This window comes from Sturnira hondurensis, unplaced genomic scaffold (genome assembly GCF_014824575.4).
Source record: "Sturnira hondurensis isolate 20B ecotype Veracruz unplaced genomic scaffold, ASM1482457v3 Scaffold0018728, whole genome shotgun sequence".
In the NCBI taxonomy this organism is placed as follows: domain Eukaryota; kingdom Metazoa; phylum Chordata; class Mammalia; order Chiroptera; family Phyllostomidae; genus Sturnira; species Sturnira hondurensis.
Window position 1 is genome coordinate 17,888,047 of NW_028091359.1, and position 17,271 is coordinate 17,905,317.

At 40.1% G+C, this 17,271-nt stretch overlaps 1 protein-coding gene across 1 annotated transcript in view; it reads left to right on the top strand.

Moving 5' to 3' along the window:
* Positions 1-14,870, top strand: part of EFCAB5 (EF-hand calcium binding domain 5) — a 115,161-nt gene extending 100,291 nt beyond the window's left edge. Inside the window, exons 22-25 of the mRNA XM_037070042.1 lie at positions 2,020-2,273; positions 3,475-3,761; positions 4,117-4,213; positions 14,499-14,870. Coding sequence (XP_036925937.1) covers positions 2,020-2,273; positions 3,475-3,761; positions 4,117-4,213; positions 14,499-14,692 — 832 coding nt within the window. The 3' untranslated portion in view covers positions 14,693-14,870. The remainder of the gene's footprint in view (positions 1-2,019; positions 2,274-3,474; positions 3,762-4,116; positions 4,214-14,498) is intronic.
* The last annotated feature ends 2,401 nt before the right edge of the window (positions 14,871-17,271 follow it).

Genomic DNA, 17,271 nt, shown 5'->3' on the forward strand with positions numbered 1-17,271 from the left:
CTCTCATTCTGATTGGATTTTAGAGAAAATCTCTTGACTGCATGGGTCATATTAAGTCCCTTCTTAAAAACAAATTTCAAAAAAATTTCATTGGCCTCACAGTAATTATGTCTGCTCTATAGTATGTGGGTTTTTTCAAACGAAGTAAAAAATTTTTTTTCATTGGTACTTTATATTAAAATTCATGTTTTTAAGCATGATAGTGTTTTATTTTCTATGTTTTTGTAAATAAGGAATTCAACAAAACCCACCATGATTATAACAAATACATCCACACCACTTATCAAAGGTCCTCATCTTAATATTAGCTAGTGCGTGAACAAATTTATTTAAAGAAGGCAGACTGGTCCTGGCTGGTGTAGCTCAGTGGATTGAGCGCGGGCCTGCAAACCACACAATCGCGGTTCGATTCCCAGTCAGGGCACATGCCTGGGTTGCGGGCAGTTTCCCAGCAGGGGACCCATGAGAGGCAATCATACATTGATATTTCTCTCCCTCTCTCCTTCCCTTCCCCTCTAAAGATAAATAAATAAATAAATCTTTAAAATAAAAAAATAAAGAAGGTAGACAGGACAAAAGTGAAGAATCAGAGAATGTTGTATTTAATAAGTTCTAGGTTCCTTCAAATGCCTCTCATCTATGGAATGCAAGGAAGCAGATGCAAAACAGAGCTTAAATGAGAACACACCTACTGTAAAAGGGGCTGACTGCGTCCGAGGGTGTTGGTGTAGCTGAGGAGCCAATAACCTATCTCAGACTGAAGACTGAATTGATGTTTAAGTACATATTTAATTAAATTTTAGCATAGCCTCACACCAGAATTTTCATTCAGTTTTAAGTTCTTTTCCATGTTAATTACTCCTTGCAGTGTTAGAGTTTCACCGAAGTCTTTGTCATACCCAGACTCATAAACTTCGACCCCTGTAACTTAGAGCAGGTGCCTTTTTAGGAACTCTGTTGACCAATCAGATTTATTGTCATGCCTGGAAATTATAACATGATGCATCATTAGTATGGTTATCATAAAGACACAAAGTGGTAGGAGTAGCAAAATACAGTCTTAGCTGTATTTTGAGTAGATATTATGAACTGTAAGTTCATAGAGTAGATATTATGAACTGTAAGTGTCCTTTTTGAGACTATGCAAAGCACCAACATTTTTACAAATACCTCAAAGGAATGACATCTCAGTATTAATATAGATGGGAGAAGAGGAAAAGAGATATGTCTATACTTCACTAGAGAAAGAAGTAGCTGCTCCATTTCTGTGAAAACCTCAGATCCTTCATAAGCAGATGCTGTCGATGCCCAGCTGGGATCCCCCATGTATCTTTTGCAAGCTTTCTCTGGAGGAGAGTCCCTGAGAGACAGAGGTGCCTCAGAGTTACGTACCCTCCCCACACACCCAGAGCAACTTAGAGCCAAACACTGACAAAAACCCTCTTCCTTGCATCAGGGTGAGGCAGATTTCAACACAATTTGCCTCTGAGAACTCCCTTTGGGATCAAGCTTGAGTTTAGACTTTACCTGAGAATACTTTCTTACTTGGCTTTCCCCCCTTCCTTCTCCTGCTTTCCTCAGACCCCCACAAGTTTCTCCTGAGGGCACTCCCTCAATAAATCGTTTCCGGGGCTCAGGCTGTGCTTCTAGAGAACCTGACACCCTCATCGTTCCTTCAGGCATTCCACCATCACTCACTGGGCAACAAATAAACAAACAAACAAATAAAAATAATACCTATCAGATACAAAGAGAAAATAAAGCAGGTTATCATGATGAAGCATGACTCAGGTGCTGCTGCTTTAGATTGTGTGGTCAGGGAAGCCTGCTCTAAGAGATGCGTGAGTGAGCTGAGGGGGAGAGCTCTGTGAGACCAAGGTGTGGAGTGGTCCAGGCAGACAAAACAGCTAGTGCTGGTGGGTGCGAGTGTAGGTGGCACAAAAAAGAGTTATGTTTGGGTGGAATGTTATGAACAGGCTGATGTTTTACATGCTTATGCTTATTTGGTTCTGCTTTCAGAGATTTCCTCTTTAGGTGTACAGACAGTTCAGAAGTTATTCTGGCCTCTGTCTATGGAGAAAACCACATAGTTGTTCCACTTCGTGAGAGAACAGGAGAGGCTATGGGAGCTCTTGATTTTAACATTGGCAGGAGTAAGATGTTGTTCTATCGAGAATTTAAAGATCTACAGAAGATGATGAAAGTGATCCAAGCTGCCTGCTATGAAATACTGGATGAATTATCTGGAAAAATAAAGAAAAATCTTGTCTTAGGTATTGTGAATGTGGTGACAGTCTGGATTGATGGGTTTAATAAATTTTGGGAAAATCACAGACAATGCAACAAATGATGTGTTTTCTAAAATGAGTTGTTGCAATGTATGGCTTTTTCACATGAAAGAAATTCCTTCATACAGTCTTGGACTAATGAGGGTGGTGTATAAATCAGAGTAAGGGTATGGAACCACATTTTCTTAGCTAGAATCACATGGTTTTAGAACTGGAAGGACTCTTAAAGATAATGTAGAAGTAGCATTTATTAAATGTCCCATCATATACCAAGCATTTTAAATGTGCTATTTCAATTAGTCCTTACCATAACTCTATGAGGTGATGGTGATGCACCATTTTACAATATAAGTGTGAAAAGTGAAGTTTAGAGAAACAAAATAACTTGCACCAAATCACTCAGTTAATAATTGGTGGAGGCTGGATTTGAACTCCAGTTTGGGTGCTCTTTCCACTATATTACATGAAATTAATTCATCAGAACATCTCATTTTACAGATAAAGAAGCAAAAGCCCATTGAAGTAAAGGACCAGTAGCAAGCTAGGGGCAAAGCCAAGACCAGATCTCAATCCTTGTGATTCTATATCCATTAGGCTCCTCTTAGCACAAAACTAATTTAGGCAGAAGGAGTGGAAGAAGGCGGCATGGAAAACTTTGGCTACCCAGAAGACAGTGGATGGAATTAGAAGAGTAATGCATGTGTAAGCTGAAAGTTTTTTAGCCATTACATAGGGTAGGGTGGAATAAGAAGGGAAAAAAAGAAGAAAATTCATGTCTTTTTTGTGTTCACTATGTATAAGGCTCGAACTAAGCATTTTTACACATATCATCTCATTTAATGTCCACAATTCACCAAGGAAGTAGAAATCAGCCTCATTCTCACAGATGAGGAAGAAGAGGTTCAGGGACAGCAGAACAAACAACGGGGAGAGTAGTTATTCCAGCGAAGGTCTAACTCCAAGATATGAGTTTGTACCTTTCCTCAAGACCTCGTCCTGTAAGTTTCACCAGGTGTAATTTCATTTCTGCCTTTTGATCTTATGACTAGAGAAACTAAAAGTATTTAAAATCATAAGATAGGATTTTTTTCCTGGGGCAAAAAAGTTACTATATTATGCTTAGAATCTGATGAAAAAGTAATGTATGTACTGAACAACCAGGTGGGATGCCACTCTGTTCTTCCAGAGATTGAAAATGCCGGAGAAGTCCAGCGGGCAGGAGTTCTCTTCTTCCGAATCATGCTGCAAGAGCTGCAGGAGAGCCTGCGGATGCTTGCCTCCAGGCACTTCATATCCCTGCTGCTCTATGATTATAATCCTCTAGCGGAGCCAGAATCTCTGTCAGACAGCCAGTCCCAGGACGTAGAAGCCAACATTAAACTCATACATGACATCCTGACAGGGGCTATCTTGTTCGTTGATCCAGAGCTGGAATTTTCAAGCGACTTAGGAAACTGGGATAAATGTAAACTGGTAAGTTTTTGTTGTGTGTTCCTTTTATTGAAAAACCACCCACACAAGTTTAGGTATGCAAATAATAATTGCATAAGTCATAAGTGTACCAGTACAAGAATTTTTTACACAATGAACATTTGTAACCAGCACCTAGATCCTTAGTGGCATCCCAAAGCCCTCCTTGCTACCGACTCCCATCACCCCCTCAAACACACACACTCACCCCAAGGGCGACCAGAAGCCTGACTTCTAATGCCGTAGATTGGTTTAGCTACTTTCAAATGTATATAAGTGAAATTATATAAACCAGTGAATTGTGAACTCTAGTCTCCCACTCGCTAGTGATCCCACAACTTGTGTTCTTGGTTCGCAGCACATTAACAGATACTTAGTTGAGAAAATTTGTACCTTCGATCCAACCGCTAAGGATGTGAAAGTTAATTCAAAGCTCATTGGTGAATATATCAAAGGTAAATTTTGACTTTAATTATGCTCTAAATCATACTAACAATAGTAAAACACAGTTGCGAGAGCTATTTAAACAAAACAAATAGCTCGCAAATTCAATTTGGGGGGAAAATGGTTCTGATTATAGTTGTCTGAAAGGAGGGACACTGTCTATCATCCACCGCATTCTCCAGAGTGACCGCCTGTGCCCCACGTGTGACAGTTCAGAAGCATGTCTGTCTCTCACTCACTGACTACACGTGCATTACTCATTCAAAACCAAAAGTGAATAGTAGCTGCAGTGAGGACAGGAAATGAATACATTTAGCCAAAAGTTTGCTATTATCTTTAGTTTCAATGAAGAATTGAAGAAAAGAACAGATCACAAGTCCTTACAGATTTGTAGAGCAGACTTTTTGGAGGAGGAGAGCCGGCAGGGATCAAGAGCAGTGAGGTTCCCAGGCTGGAGAAGGTCATGAGCTCTTGGGCCATGGACGACAAATACACAAAGGTGGGCAAAGGGGGGTTTACAGTTGCGAGTGCACAAAAGCAAAGAGTTTATTCTTTTTAAAAAAAAAACCTTTTTATTTGTTTATCTTTAGAGGGGAAGGGAAGGAGAGAGGGAGAGAAATATCAATGTCTGGTTGCCTCTCGTGCATCCCTGCTGGGAACTGGCCTGCAGCCCTGGCATGTGCCCTGACTGGGAATTGAACCGTGCGATCCTTTGGTTCGAAGGCCCGCACTCAATCCACTGAGCTACACCAGCCAGGGCCTATTCTTATAATATTATTTACTTATTATTCATTGCATTTTTCACATGAACAACTAACTGTAAACCTACTCCTGCCTACTCCTGTACATAGAGGAGCACAGTTTTCTCTATGGGTGCACCTTGCCGCATCAGACACCTCAGGTCATTTACATGAATGGAACAGTAAGGAATTAAAGTGTGTTCGTTTCTGTTACTTGTGAAAACTAATTATTAATTGGGAGAATGGCTCAGCAGAAATTGCTCACTAAACCATCCCCCTCCTCCCCCTTGCCCTCACTTGCTCCCTGTGGAAACTGTGGGTTGAATCAGAAGGGTTTCTGGACGTCTGTGATACCTGTATTAGGCCAAGAGGCTCAGAACCAGAGAGACTCCTAAGGCAAGAGAGAGGAAAAGGCAGCCCGGAGGATGACGACCACACCTCTCAGGGTGGGTGGCAGTGGACGCATGTGGAACGGGGGAAGCAGGGAGCAGCAAGCCAGGTGCATGGATGAGAAAGGGGTCTCTAGCCCAGGAAGGCAAGATACTCCCAAAAGTTAGGGCATGCCAGAAAATAAGACATAACACAAGATTCAAATAAAAGTTAACATGAATTAATGGGGACTATAAGCCATGTGAGTAAAGAGTAGAGTTTTTACAGGGGATGGCTTCTACTGTAGCCTCATGGCTCTGGGCTGATTTCTGTAACCTCTGGATTCATAGGTGTTACAGGTATCACTTCTAAGGAAGTGATTCACAGGAAACAATAATAGCAGCAATAGCCCTGGCTGGTGTAGCTCAGTGCATTGAGCTCGGGCCTGCGAACCAGAGTATCGAGGTTCGATTCCCAGTCAGGGCACATGCCTGGGTTGCAGGCCAGTTCCCAGCAGGGGAGCCACGAGAGGCAACCATACATTGATATTTCTCTCCCTCTCTCCTTCCCTTCCCCTCTAAAGATAAATAAATAAAATCTTTAATAATAATAATAGCAGCAATAACAGTGAAAACTTATTCATTGTATACTTTCATAAACGAAGTCTAGACTTGTTCACTGTCCACTGGGGACTTAAAAATGTGGAAGAAAGGATTTGTGTGTCAGTGCCTCACTGCTGCTCTTCTCTTTGGAGTCCATCTAGTCCCCGTCGTGAGACCCAGTACCCTCTGTTCTCCGTGTGTGACCAGTTTGTCAAACTGACATTTTCCCCCCCAGCCCTTACCATTCTTGGTCCCCACCCAACCTGCCAGACTCTTGGCCTAGATCCCGACCCTGCTGCCAGGGCCACTTGTGTCCTCTCAGACTAGTGCTCCCCTTTTTGGGTGAGGACTCAGGCACCTACCACTGTCCAATCCAGTCCCCTCTCAGATGGGATCTGGAGGTGAGGAGCAGACCCCTCCACTCCCTGCCTTGCAGGGGTACTCGGGAGCTGGCTCTCAGCCTTTAGCAAGCCTATCCCCAGACAAAGGCAATTTCTGTGGAATTATACCAATGTTTCAAGGGAATCTCTTCAGACTCCACCTCCGATTTGCTTATCATAGACAGCAAATTGAGGCTGTCCTTGTCATAGACAGACTTTTTGTGACAGAAAACAGTCTAATTTCTGTTTGCTTGGCTTGCTGTCACCTTCAATCTGTGCTGACTATTTCCTGGGCACCTTTAATCTCCAATCTCCACCACTTTCTCTTTTCCAACAGCGTCCTCAGGTGGCAGGAATACTAACTGCAGTAACCAGCTCTGGATTTAGCTAGAAACCCACATTCCCTAGCCGACCCCACCACCAAAACCCAGCCCTCGGCATTATCAGTCTCTGCAGCAATCAAGACAGTTTGTCAGCCACCCAGACACCAACCCCCTCTCCTTCAGAGGCAGTTGTATCAGGAAATTCTAAGCCCCCCATTTGAGGAAAGGAAGGGAGAATCTTTGGTACACCTTTCTGTTTGTGCCAGAGAGGAGTCTTCTGGAATCGCCGGGTGTTACTCCAAATTTGTCTGAACTTCCTAGCAGCGTTAAGTAAGGCACCTACTCAATGACCCCACTCAACATGAAACGCTACCAATGATATCTGTAGGTTCTGCTCAGGATGGGGAGGGACTGTTAGCACAGCTCCTAACCCGCCAAGCCTCCCAAACTTAGGGTTTTCCCAACAAGATAAAATTAGGGCTGATGGCGTGCCCACACTTTCTTAGGACTCCTGCTGCCAACTCCTTCCCCACTTCATCCTAGTTTTAGAAAGGAGTCATTTTTTAATGTTCAGAAAAGGTGCACCTTATTTTTATTAAGATAGTGACATATAACATTCTATTAGTTTAAGGTATGCCACATAATTTGATATATGTATACATTATGAAATGATCACTACAGTAGGTTTAGTTAACACCCATCACCACACAGTTATAATTTTTCTTGTGATGAGAACTTTTAAGATCTACTGTTGTTTAGCAACTTTCAAATATCCAAAGAATATTAACTGTAGTCACAAGAGTTTGCATTACACACCCAGAATTTATTGGTTACAACTGGAAGTTTCTACCTTTTGACCACCTTCACTAATTTCTCCCACCCCCCAATTCTCAACTCTGGCGACTAGCAAGCAATCTGTTCTTTGTTTCTATGAGTTCAGTTGTGTGTGTTTTTTTAACATCCCACATATAAGTGAGATCATGCAGTATGCATTTTTTTTCTGTCTGACTCGTTTCACTTAGTGTAATGCCTTCAAGGTCCATGCATGTTGTAGCAAACGGCAGGATTTTCTTTCTTTTTTATGAATGTATAGTATTCCATTCCACATACCACATTTTCTTTATCATCTGTTTTTGGATACTTAGGTTGTTTACATGTCTTGACCATAGTAATGCTTCAGTGACCAAGGAGGTGCAGATATCACTTCAAGATAGTGACTTCATTTTCTAAGACTATATACCCGAGAGTGGAATTGCTGGGTCACAGGGGAGCTCTACTTCTGATGTTCTGAGGAACCGCCACACTGTCTTCCAAGTGGCTGTATCAATGTGCATTCCCACCAACAATGCACAAGGGTTCTGTTTTCTTCACATTCTCGCCAATACTTGTTATTTCTTTTCTTTTTTTATCATAGCCATTCCTACAAGAGTGCTATAATATCTCACTGAGTGATTTGTATTTCTAGTGGAATTCCAGGCAGCTGTGTCACCTTTAGACTGAGATTGTTCGGTATGCTTGCCTTCCCAAGGCACTGCTATCATAGGAATTTACTTTGCCATTCTCTTGGTTCATTCTTTCCTGGTTTACTCCTTTTGAGGCAGCATATCTCCAGTAGTTTTCTGAGTAAGAGTGCATGAATGGTAAATTTTTTGAGAACTTTCATGTCTGAAAGTTTGCCAGGTGATATAATTTTGAAGACGTTGCCCCCATATCTTCTTTTAAAAATTAAGACATAATTCAAATACCACAAATTTCACCATTTTAAAGTGTACCTACCATTCAGTGGATTTAGTATATTCATCAGGTTGTATAGCCATCAACACTGTCTAATTTTAGGACACTTGCATCACTCCAGAAGAAACCTAGTACACACTAGCTGTCACTGTCCCATGCCCATCTCCTCCCCAGCCCTTGGCAGCCAGTAATCTACTTTCTGTCTGCATTGATTTGTCTATTCTGGGCATTTCATGTAAATGGAGTCATACAATACATGGGCTTTGTATCTGGCTTCTTTCACTTTGCATAATGTTTCAAGTTTCATATATGTCTAGCACACATTAGTACTTCATTCCTTTTCTATAGCCAAACAATATTCTATTATATGGATATACCACATTATAGTTATGTATTTATCAATTGATGGACATATGGGTTGTTTCTACTTTTGGACTATAGTAAATACTGCTGCCATGAACATTTGTTTACAAGTGTTTGTGTGAGCATATGTTTTTAATTCTGGTGGGTATGTAGCTAGGGGTGGGATGCTGGGTCATAATGTATACATGTATCAAATTATGTGGCATATGCAAACTCTATGTTTAACTTCTTACAGAAATGACTCCATGGTCACCAAAACTTCCCAACTTGGAAACTTCCAAGGTTGACGTTGCAAAATCTGAATCCTTTCTGAGATATGACTCTGAACATGTGACCTTTTTCTCTTTTGTTTTGTCTTTCCAGAAGGTGTAGAGTCACCCCTTTATCCCCAAGATTGTGAAGTTTCATAATGATGTACTTTGATAGGAGCACTCACTGAGCGTTTTCAATTCTGAAACTCAGGTCCTTAAGTCCTTGATGATGTCCTCCACGGCGTGAGGGGTGCTGCTTGTGACTGTGCCATCTGCGCACCGCACAGAGGTGCTCTGCCGAGGAGGTGGGAGGGGTCAGAATCTAACCAGGAGTCCACTCATTAAATGGGATGCTTTAACTTAGCACCACATCTGCTTGAAGGAGGGACATTGCTCTCTTCACACATCTTTTTCTAGTTATCAAGCTATGTGCTCAGAATACATCCACTCACAGTAGGTGTGTTTTTCTCATTTACACAAAGGTGATCTGGAGGTTGGTGGCCCTGACCTTTCTTTTTTGTGTTTTGTCTTTGGAACTCCTATTGTTTGGACATTGGATCTCCTAAACTCAGTCTCCAAAATCTGTGTGTTTTCTCTCCTGTTTTCCATCTTTTTGTCTTCTTGCTTCACTTTCTGAGATATTCTCTTAACCTTCTAATCTATTGAATTTTTTTAATCCTCACTTGAGGACGTGTTTACTGACCTTAGAGGGAGGGGGATGGAGAGAGGGAGAACCAACAATGTGAGAGAGAAACATCAATTGGTTGCCTTCTGTATGCACCTGAGGACTGAAACTGCAATCTAGGCATGTGCCCTGACCAGGGATGGAACCCACAAACTCTTTGATGTATGGGATGATGCTCCAACAAACTGAGCCACCCGGCCAGGGCTCCTATTGAATTTTTATTGCTGCATGTTTTAATGTCTAACAGCTTTTGTTGTCAATGTTGTTGTTCTTCAAATATTTACTTTCAGCAACATCTTGTTTAGTTTCATGAATGCAAAGTCTTATTCTCTCTGAAGTTATTAGTGATCATTTTTTTAAAGTTTTCTTCTCCCTGTTTTTTCTCCTCTTTCCTCCTTTTCCAATGTTTTGGTCTCTGTATCTCATTTTCTTTACATAACACCACTAGGCGACTTCCCCTCCACAACCCTAGAAATTTATTCCTTCAAGAAGGAACACAGAAAGTCCCTGGGTTAGGCGGCATCAGATAGAGTTGAGAGGAAGAGTACCAGAGTGAAAGCAGGGAGAGTATTGGTGTGTCTCCTGAATATTGAGACACCTGTAGGCTTTCCCCAGGAAGCTGCAAACAAAAAGAGCAAACATCCCTGACTGGTGTCACTCAGTGGGTTGGGTGTTGTCCCACAAACCAAAAGGTCACCGGTTTGATTTCCAGTCAGGGCACATTCCTGGGCTGTGGGCCAGGTCTCTAGCTAAGAGCATTTCGAGAAGCAACTGATTAATGTTTCTTTCCCTCCCTTCCCCTCTCTCTACAAATAAATAGGTAAAATCTTCCCCTCAAAAAGGAGCAAACAAAAGGTACAAATAAGTGGTACCTATACCATTGGAGTGCAAGAAAATAGTGCAGGACTGTTATTTGTAATATATTGATCCCATCAATGCCTAATTTCTATTTTTTAATGTTTTAAAATAAATAATTTATAAATAAATATACATATATCGGATCAGGTTCAACATTTGTTACTGAGAGAGAGACATGATAAAAGAGTTTAGACATGCATTAAAGTATGAATTTTCGTAAAGATAAATTGCATTAATTTTAACTTGTACATAATTTTATTTATAGCTATATCATTTTAAAAAGCCAGTTTAACGTGACATTGTACAGAGGTTGTGTTTACAATAGGAACAAAAGTAATATACCTGCAGGGACTCAATGTCTAGCCTGGAATAAACTTCCACTGAAGCTTTGATAACTAAAAAAGTTTTTTTAAATTTTAAAGATGTAATTTATTTATTTTTAGATAGAAGGGAAAGGGCAAGAGAAAGAGAGGGAGAGAAACATCGATGTGAGAGAGAAACATTTTTCGGTTGCCTCTCGCATGTGCCCTGACTCCCTGACTGGGGACCAAACCTGCAACCCAGGCAAGTGCTCCAACCCGGAATCAAGCTGGCGACGTTTCGATTTGTGGAGCAAGGCCCAACCAACTGAGCGGCAATAGTCAAGGCCAAAACAAACATTTTTTAGAGAGTTAACTTAATTCAGTGTTAAAGCAGAGATACGTAAATGGAGATTTCACTAGAAATTTTCTGTTTTCAGCAAAATGAATTCCTTAGGTAATTCAAAGTTTGATTAAATTTGAATCTGTTTCAAAATCAATAGGTTTATAAACAGATTCAAGGGTTGACTCAACAATTATTCTAGTTCAGATGTCTTTAAGTAATTTATTATAACTCTTACAAAGGCAAAGCAAAAAAAGCATTTTTCTTATGGTTAGAAAAGGGAAAAAAGCAGTGTACTTGTTTGAAAGCATGAAATCTGTGCAAACTACTGCAAAGAGCTGGCATCTCTCTACCACAAGAGGGCAGTAGTACTCAATTATTGTTAATGGGAACCCCACAGAGCAGCGACTTTCAACCCGTGTGCCAGAAAGAATTTTTGAAACATGAAATGCCTATTTAGTCAGGGGCACTGACCTCTTTTCCCTTAGATTGTTAAGTAAAAAATGACAACAACCAACACAACAATAGCGTCATGTGTAAATGCCATCTTGAACAATAAATATATAGGCCATATAATAGAGTTGCATCTCATTGGTTACGTCTCATAATAAGATTGTGTCTGATTGGTTAATTCTTGGTGCCAGAAATCCTTGTGTATGAATATGGGCACCTGATTTTTTTAAAAAGTCACTTTGGAGCACAAATAGTGGGTAATTACTATTATTATTATTATTAATCAATCAAAATCATTCCTAGTTCTTGTCAGATGGAAAAAAATATTTTGTTGTGCTGCAGAAATGCAATAATTAATTTAGGTGTGTCATGAGATGAAAAAGGTTTAAAATTTCTGCCACAGAGCAAGGGAGGTTTCATTAGAGGAATCATTAGAGATAGTTGTTAATGCATCAACCTCTCACTGGAAAGGGCAGGGAAAAGGAGCTTTGGCCCAGACAGGTTCAGAGCTTGTGTTCCCGGTAACAATAAAACAGGAAATAAGCAACAGAGGCTTGTGAAAGGGAGTGACCTCGCTCCCCATCCTTGTGTCCTTGAATCACCATGGAGATGGCTGACTGGCTTAATAATAGTTGCAGATAGGGGTCTATTCATTTGGTTGTCAGATAAGAGCACTGTGGCAGGCGGCATTGGAACAGAGCTCTTAATGGGGGCTAAGGAAGGGAGAATAACAGCTGTGGGGAGCAGGAGGGCTGTTGTATCTCAGAAAATCGTTAGGACTGGTTTTAGAAGGGTTCCAGGGTGAACTTTTATTTAATTTTGATTCGTAACACTAAGATAATCAAAGTAACCTTTGCATCCTATTGCATTACCTTGTTCCAGAAACTAATGAATACAAAAAAAGAATTGATTATAACAAATGCACCTCAGTATTTTAAGTATGTATATTGATTGGTCTAGTATTTCCCATAACATGAGATGAATTGGGTATATTTAATGTGTTCTCGTGACCAGCATTTGTTTTTGTTTTTATTCATAATTGTCACTAATGTTACTGAGTTATAATGTGAAAGGACTCACGATTTGAAAAACCTAATTTAATTATTCCATAATTTAATGTTGCTTTAACATTTATCGAATACTTACAATTGGAGGAAAAGACAGTGCCTCTGTGTGTGTGCATTAAAAGACAATTTTAGAACATTGCGTTCACATTTTAGTCAGTTTCAAATAAAAATTGAGACTTGTGAATGTTTTCCACATTCTTTGTGCCTTCGGGTTGATAGAAGATAGGAAGTTAACTATGTTCTCTGTTTTGTCATTTAATAGGTATCCTTAAGTGACATAATTACCATTGTTGCTAAAGATTTATGGATAGATGGCATTTAAAACCTCATTGAATTATAAGTATTTGTGTATGGTTTATTCAACTCAAATTAGCCAACATTTATTAGGCTGGTCATTGCATGAGATACTAGAAGTAACAAAAATGAATCAAAACAAAAAAAATAGACCTGGGGGTGAGAGGCACAGGACAAATTAACTTTTTTTGAGCAACTACTCTGTGGCAGATTTTTGCATATCTTTTCTTATTAATCTTCACAACAATTCTGAGGTATTGTTCCTGTTTTTGGAAGAAGGGCTCAGAACAATTAAGAGACCTGCTCAAGGTCACAGGACTAGTTGGAGTAGAGTCAAGATTGGGACCCAGATCTGTTCAACCCTACGGTATATTCTTTCTCCATTGGACCATTCTATCTGAATTTTAGTCATTGATGTTAGGGTGGTCAGTGATGTGGGCTATGAAAGAATTCACGAAGAGAAGAAAGTGTAGAGAGTAAAGTAATTATCCAAGAAAGGAGAGGGGCATAGTGTGGAGTGATATACCGGCATAGGTGGGGGGTGGGTGGATTTGAGCTTTTATTGGATTATAATTGGATTAAAAAGGGGTGGAGGGAATGCTGTTGTGTGGCCCCTGGGCTGTTGGGGAGTTATAACCCAAGGCTGCAGTTTGTTCCAATGTTATCTTCTGCCTGTGGCTGTAGGGAGTGGTCAGTTCTGTTCTTGCTATCCAGTAGTTGCCGTCCTGGAGACAGAAGCTCAGAGGAGTAAAATAGCAGTCACGTTTAACAGGGTCACAGGCCAGCTCAGCAAATGGTGCTGCGATGGCAAATGGCACTCACTTGATCCTTTTAGTTGACTCCGGGGAAACAAGTAACTTTTATAAATGGCAGTTTAATAGTCTGCAACTTAACAAATGAATCATAATGGTGTGCAGTAATTATATACCTAAAAATAATTTTAAATTAGGAAATATCCCAAACATAGAAGTTTGAGACTAATACCTGTGTAGTCATTACAAAGCCATATTGCATATCCTGCCTTAAAATTGTGCATGTTTGAGTCAGACATTTTTAAAGAAATAAAACATCATAGAAACAGCAGAGACCCTTACCTCTCCCTGATCCTATTTCTCTTCTTCCTCCATAGAGATAACACTATTTTGAACTTGGTATTTATCCTGCATGATTTATTTTTACTTCACGTTTATGAATCTATAAACAATACATTATTTTGCAGGTTTTAAAACTTTTAAAAATTGTATACAAAGAACATATTATTCTACAACTTACATTTTGGGCTTAACAATGTTTTGAGATTTGTCCACAGGATATATATAGCTTTAGTTCTTTAATTGTTAAATGCTGTGTAGTATTCCATTAACTGAATATGCCAAAAGTTTTTAATCCATTATCCTGTGATTAGATAAATAAGATTCTGCTATGGTTTTGATTCCAAACATATCTAATAAACTTTCATTGTAATACTAGAACGTATATTTTAATTTTAAAAGTACATAACTACCCACACTAACTTTTTTTTCCCTTTGGTGTAGATCATTCCCGAATCGAAGTATGGAAATTTGGTAACATCGTCATCGAGTGCCTATACCACTGGTCACACATCTGTTTAGCTCTCACAGAGATAAACCAAAAACTAAATGATTCTGTGACACCTCCCTTCCCCTCCAAGACTGACTCCTGTGTGTATGCAAAAATGCCAGGTGGAAGCTGGCTAGGTAAATGCTAGTGGAATTGGTGCTGTGTTTGGGAGATTTTTGTTGTGTTGAGTTTTGTTAACTATAAAATATTTCCAACTGGAAAGGAGTGCCACACAGACATATTCTGTTCCCAGATACTTACATCAGCACTTTCCGAAACCAAAAGTGCTACCTAAGGAGAAATTTGATCTCAACTATATCCAGTTAATGTAGGCATAACCAAATGCATATTACAGCATTTATTTTAAAATTTTCTTTTAGTTTTAACTTTGTGTCTGCCATGGGACTACTATGGTTGATTAGACAGAGTTATTTTAACTTTTTTAAAGTACAAAGTAAATACTGTAGTTTTAGTAAAAAAAAAAATGGCAGCCTTTACATCAAAGTAGTATCAAATAATATTTTAAGAAATGGACGGGGAATTGTTTTTCCAATTTTTCAAAGACTTATATAAGTACCACCCTTTCTCCCTCCCCATCGCCCACCGTCAACCCCCATTCACACTTACCTTAACAACTTAAAAGTTATTTCAATGAATATAAATTCTTGTGGGGAAATGTTTGTCCATGACTCATGGAAAAAAGCAATCACCTTTAAAAAAGAATAACAAAAACCTCTCAAGTTGAAGAACTACTAAAAGAATTTGTATTTATTTAAGGCTTGTTGTTACAGCAGACTTTGCTGCTTTATTGTGAGATTTCATCTTTGCAATAAAATATCTGATGACACAGTCCATTTTTAATAAAATTTTGGGAAATTAAACTTCATTTTCTTTATTTGGTTGACAAAATGTGATGTGTCCCAAACATCTTCTTATTTGAGATCTGAGGTCCCTTTAAAGCTTTTCTGATAAGATGGCAGCGTTATTACCAGTCCTCGGCTCCCGGATGATAGCATTGCCCAGCTGCAACCTATAAGGCGTTTCTACTGGGAACACGGCTTTTCAGGGCATTGGCAGCAACTTCTCTAGGAACAATGTTCTTGAAGATATTAAATAGATAGACACATATCCTGATGGCTTCAGCACAAGCTTGTAAGGAATTCATGGTGAATACAAGCGGTATTTTGGGCAACAAGAAGGGCACATGTTTGTAGAATGCTACCTTTCACCACTACCATGGGAATGAAGTTAACTAAAGGGCACCTAGCTTAATGATAATAAATAATATATTGTCATGATGCTTTAACTCATTTGAAATATTTTCACATACCAGCTCATTTGATGCTCCCAATAACCTGTAAGATAGGCAGTCTCAATATTATTATTCCCATTTTGTAAATGAGGAAGTCCCTAAGAGTGAGTGAGTAGCTTAGGTCACAACAGCTCATAAGAAGCAGGGTAGAGTTAGCACCCCTGTGTCCTAAGTCCTGGTTACCGCCCTTGCCAGCACCCCAGACATCTCACTAACACTTTCCAACCTTTATTAATATAACGACTGTGCATTCCATCTTTTGGAAATTACTTTAAAATTAAGCCACCAGCAAGGCAGATTGGTTATATGTGTTTGTCCATCATCCAAGTAAAATACTACCCCTTAACACCAGGAACTTAACTTTTAGTAAAGAAGATGTTGCTCATACCTAATAAAAATTCAGTTATAGGACTTCCAACAGGATGGAGGCATAGGTGGAAACATTGTGCCTCCTCTCACAACCAAATTTAAAGTCAAGAAAGTTTCAGTAACAAAAACAGCCAAAACACAGAAAATTGAACTATACAGAAGTCCGACAACAATGAACCATTCAGCCAAACCGGTAGGAGGGGCGGAGCCAGCAACAGAGCAGGGTCTGGCAGAAAAGATCTCGGACCCAGGCGTGTGGGCGGCCGTGGGCAGATCCCAGGCATGGGGTGGTGACAGATGGACCCAGTGAGGGCACAAGGTGGCTGAGTGACCGCGGTAACACATTGGCGCGCAGATAAACCAGGCAAAGGAGTGAGCAGTGAGACAGACCACGCAGGCCCCAGTGGCAGGAAGCAGCAGAGGGGACCACCATTGCCCCTCTTTGGCCCTGCCCCCACATATAGTGTCACAACCCAGAGACTGGGTTGCCCTGCCCTGGTGAACACCTAGGGCTCTGCCCCTCATATGTAACAGGTGTGAACAGACCAAAACATTATGGCTCAAGAAGAACTCAAAGCCCCAGAACAGATAATTTTAAGAGACCGAGAAATAGCAAACCTCTCAGATGCACAGTTCAAAATACTGGTGATCAGGATGCTCACAGAACTAGTTGATTTTAGTCACAAATTAGAGGGACATATGAAGGCTAAACTAATTCAAATGAAGGGAAATGCACAGGAAACCAATAGTGATGGAAAGGAAACTGGGACTCAGATCAATGGAATGGACCAGAAGGAAGAAAGAAACAACCAAACAGAAAAGAAGGAAGAAACAAGAATTCAAAAAAATGAGGAGAGGCTTAGGAACCTCCAGAAAATCTTTAAACGTTCCAACATCCGAATTATAGGGATACCAGAAGGGGAAGAGGAACAGCCACAAGTGGAACACTTATTTGAACAAATAATAAAGGAGAACTTCCCCAATCTGGCAAAGGAAATAGACTTTCAGGAAGTCCAGGAAGCTCAGAGAGTGCCAAAGAAGTTGGA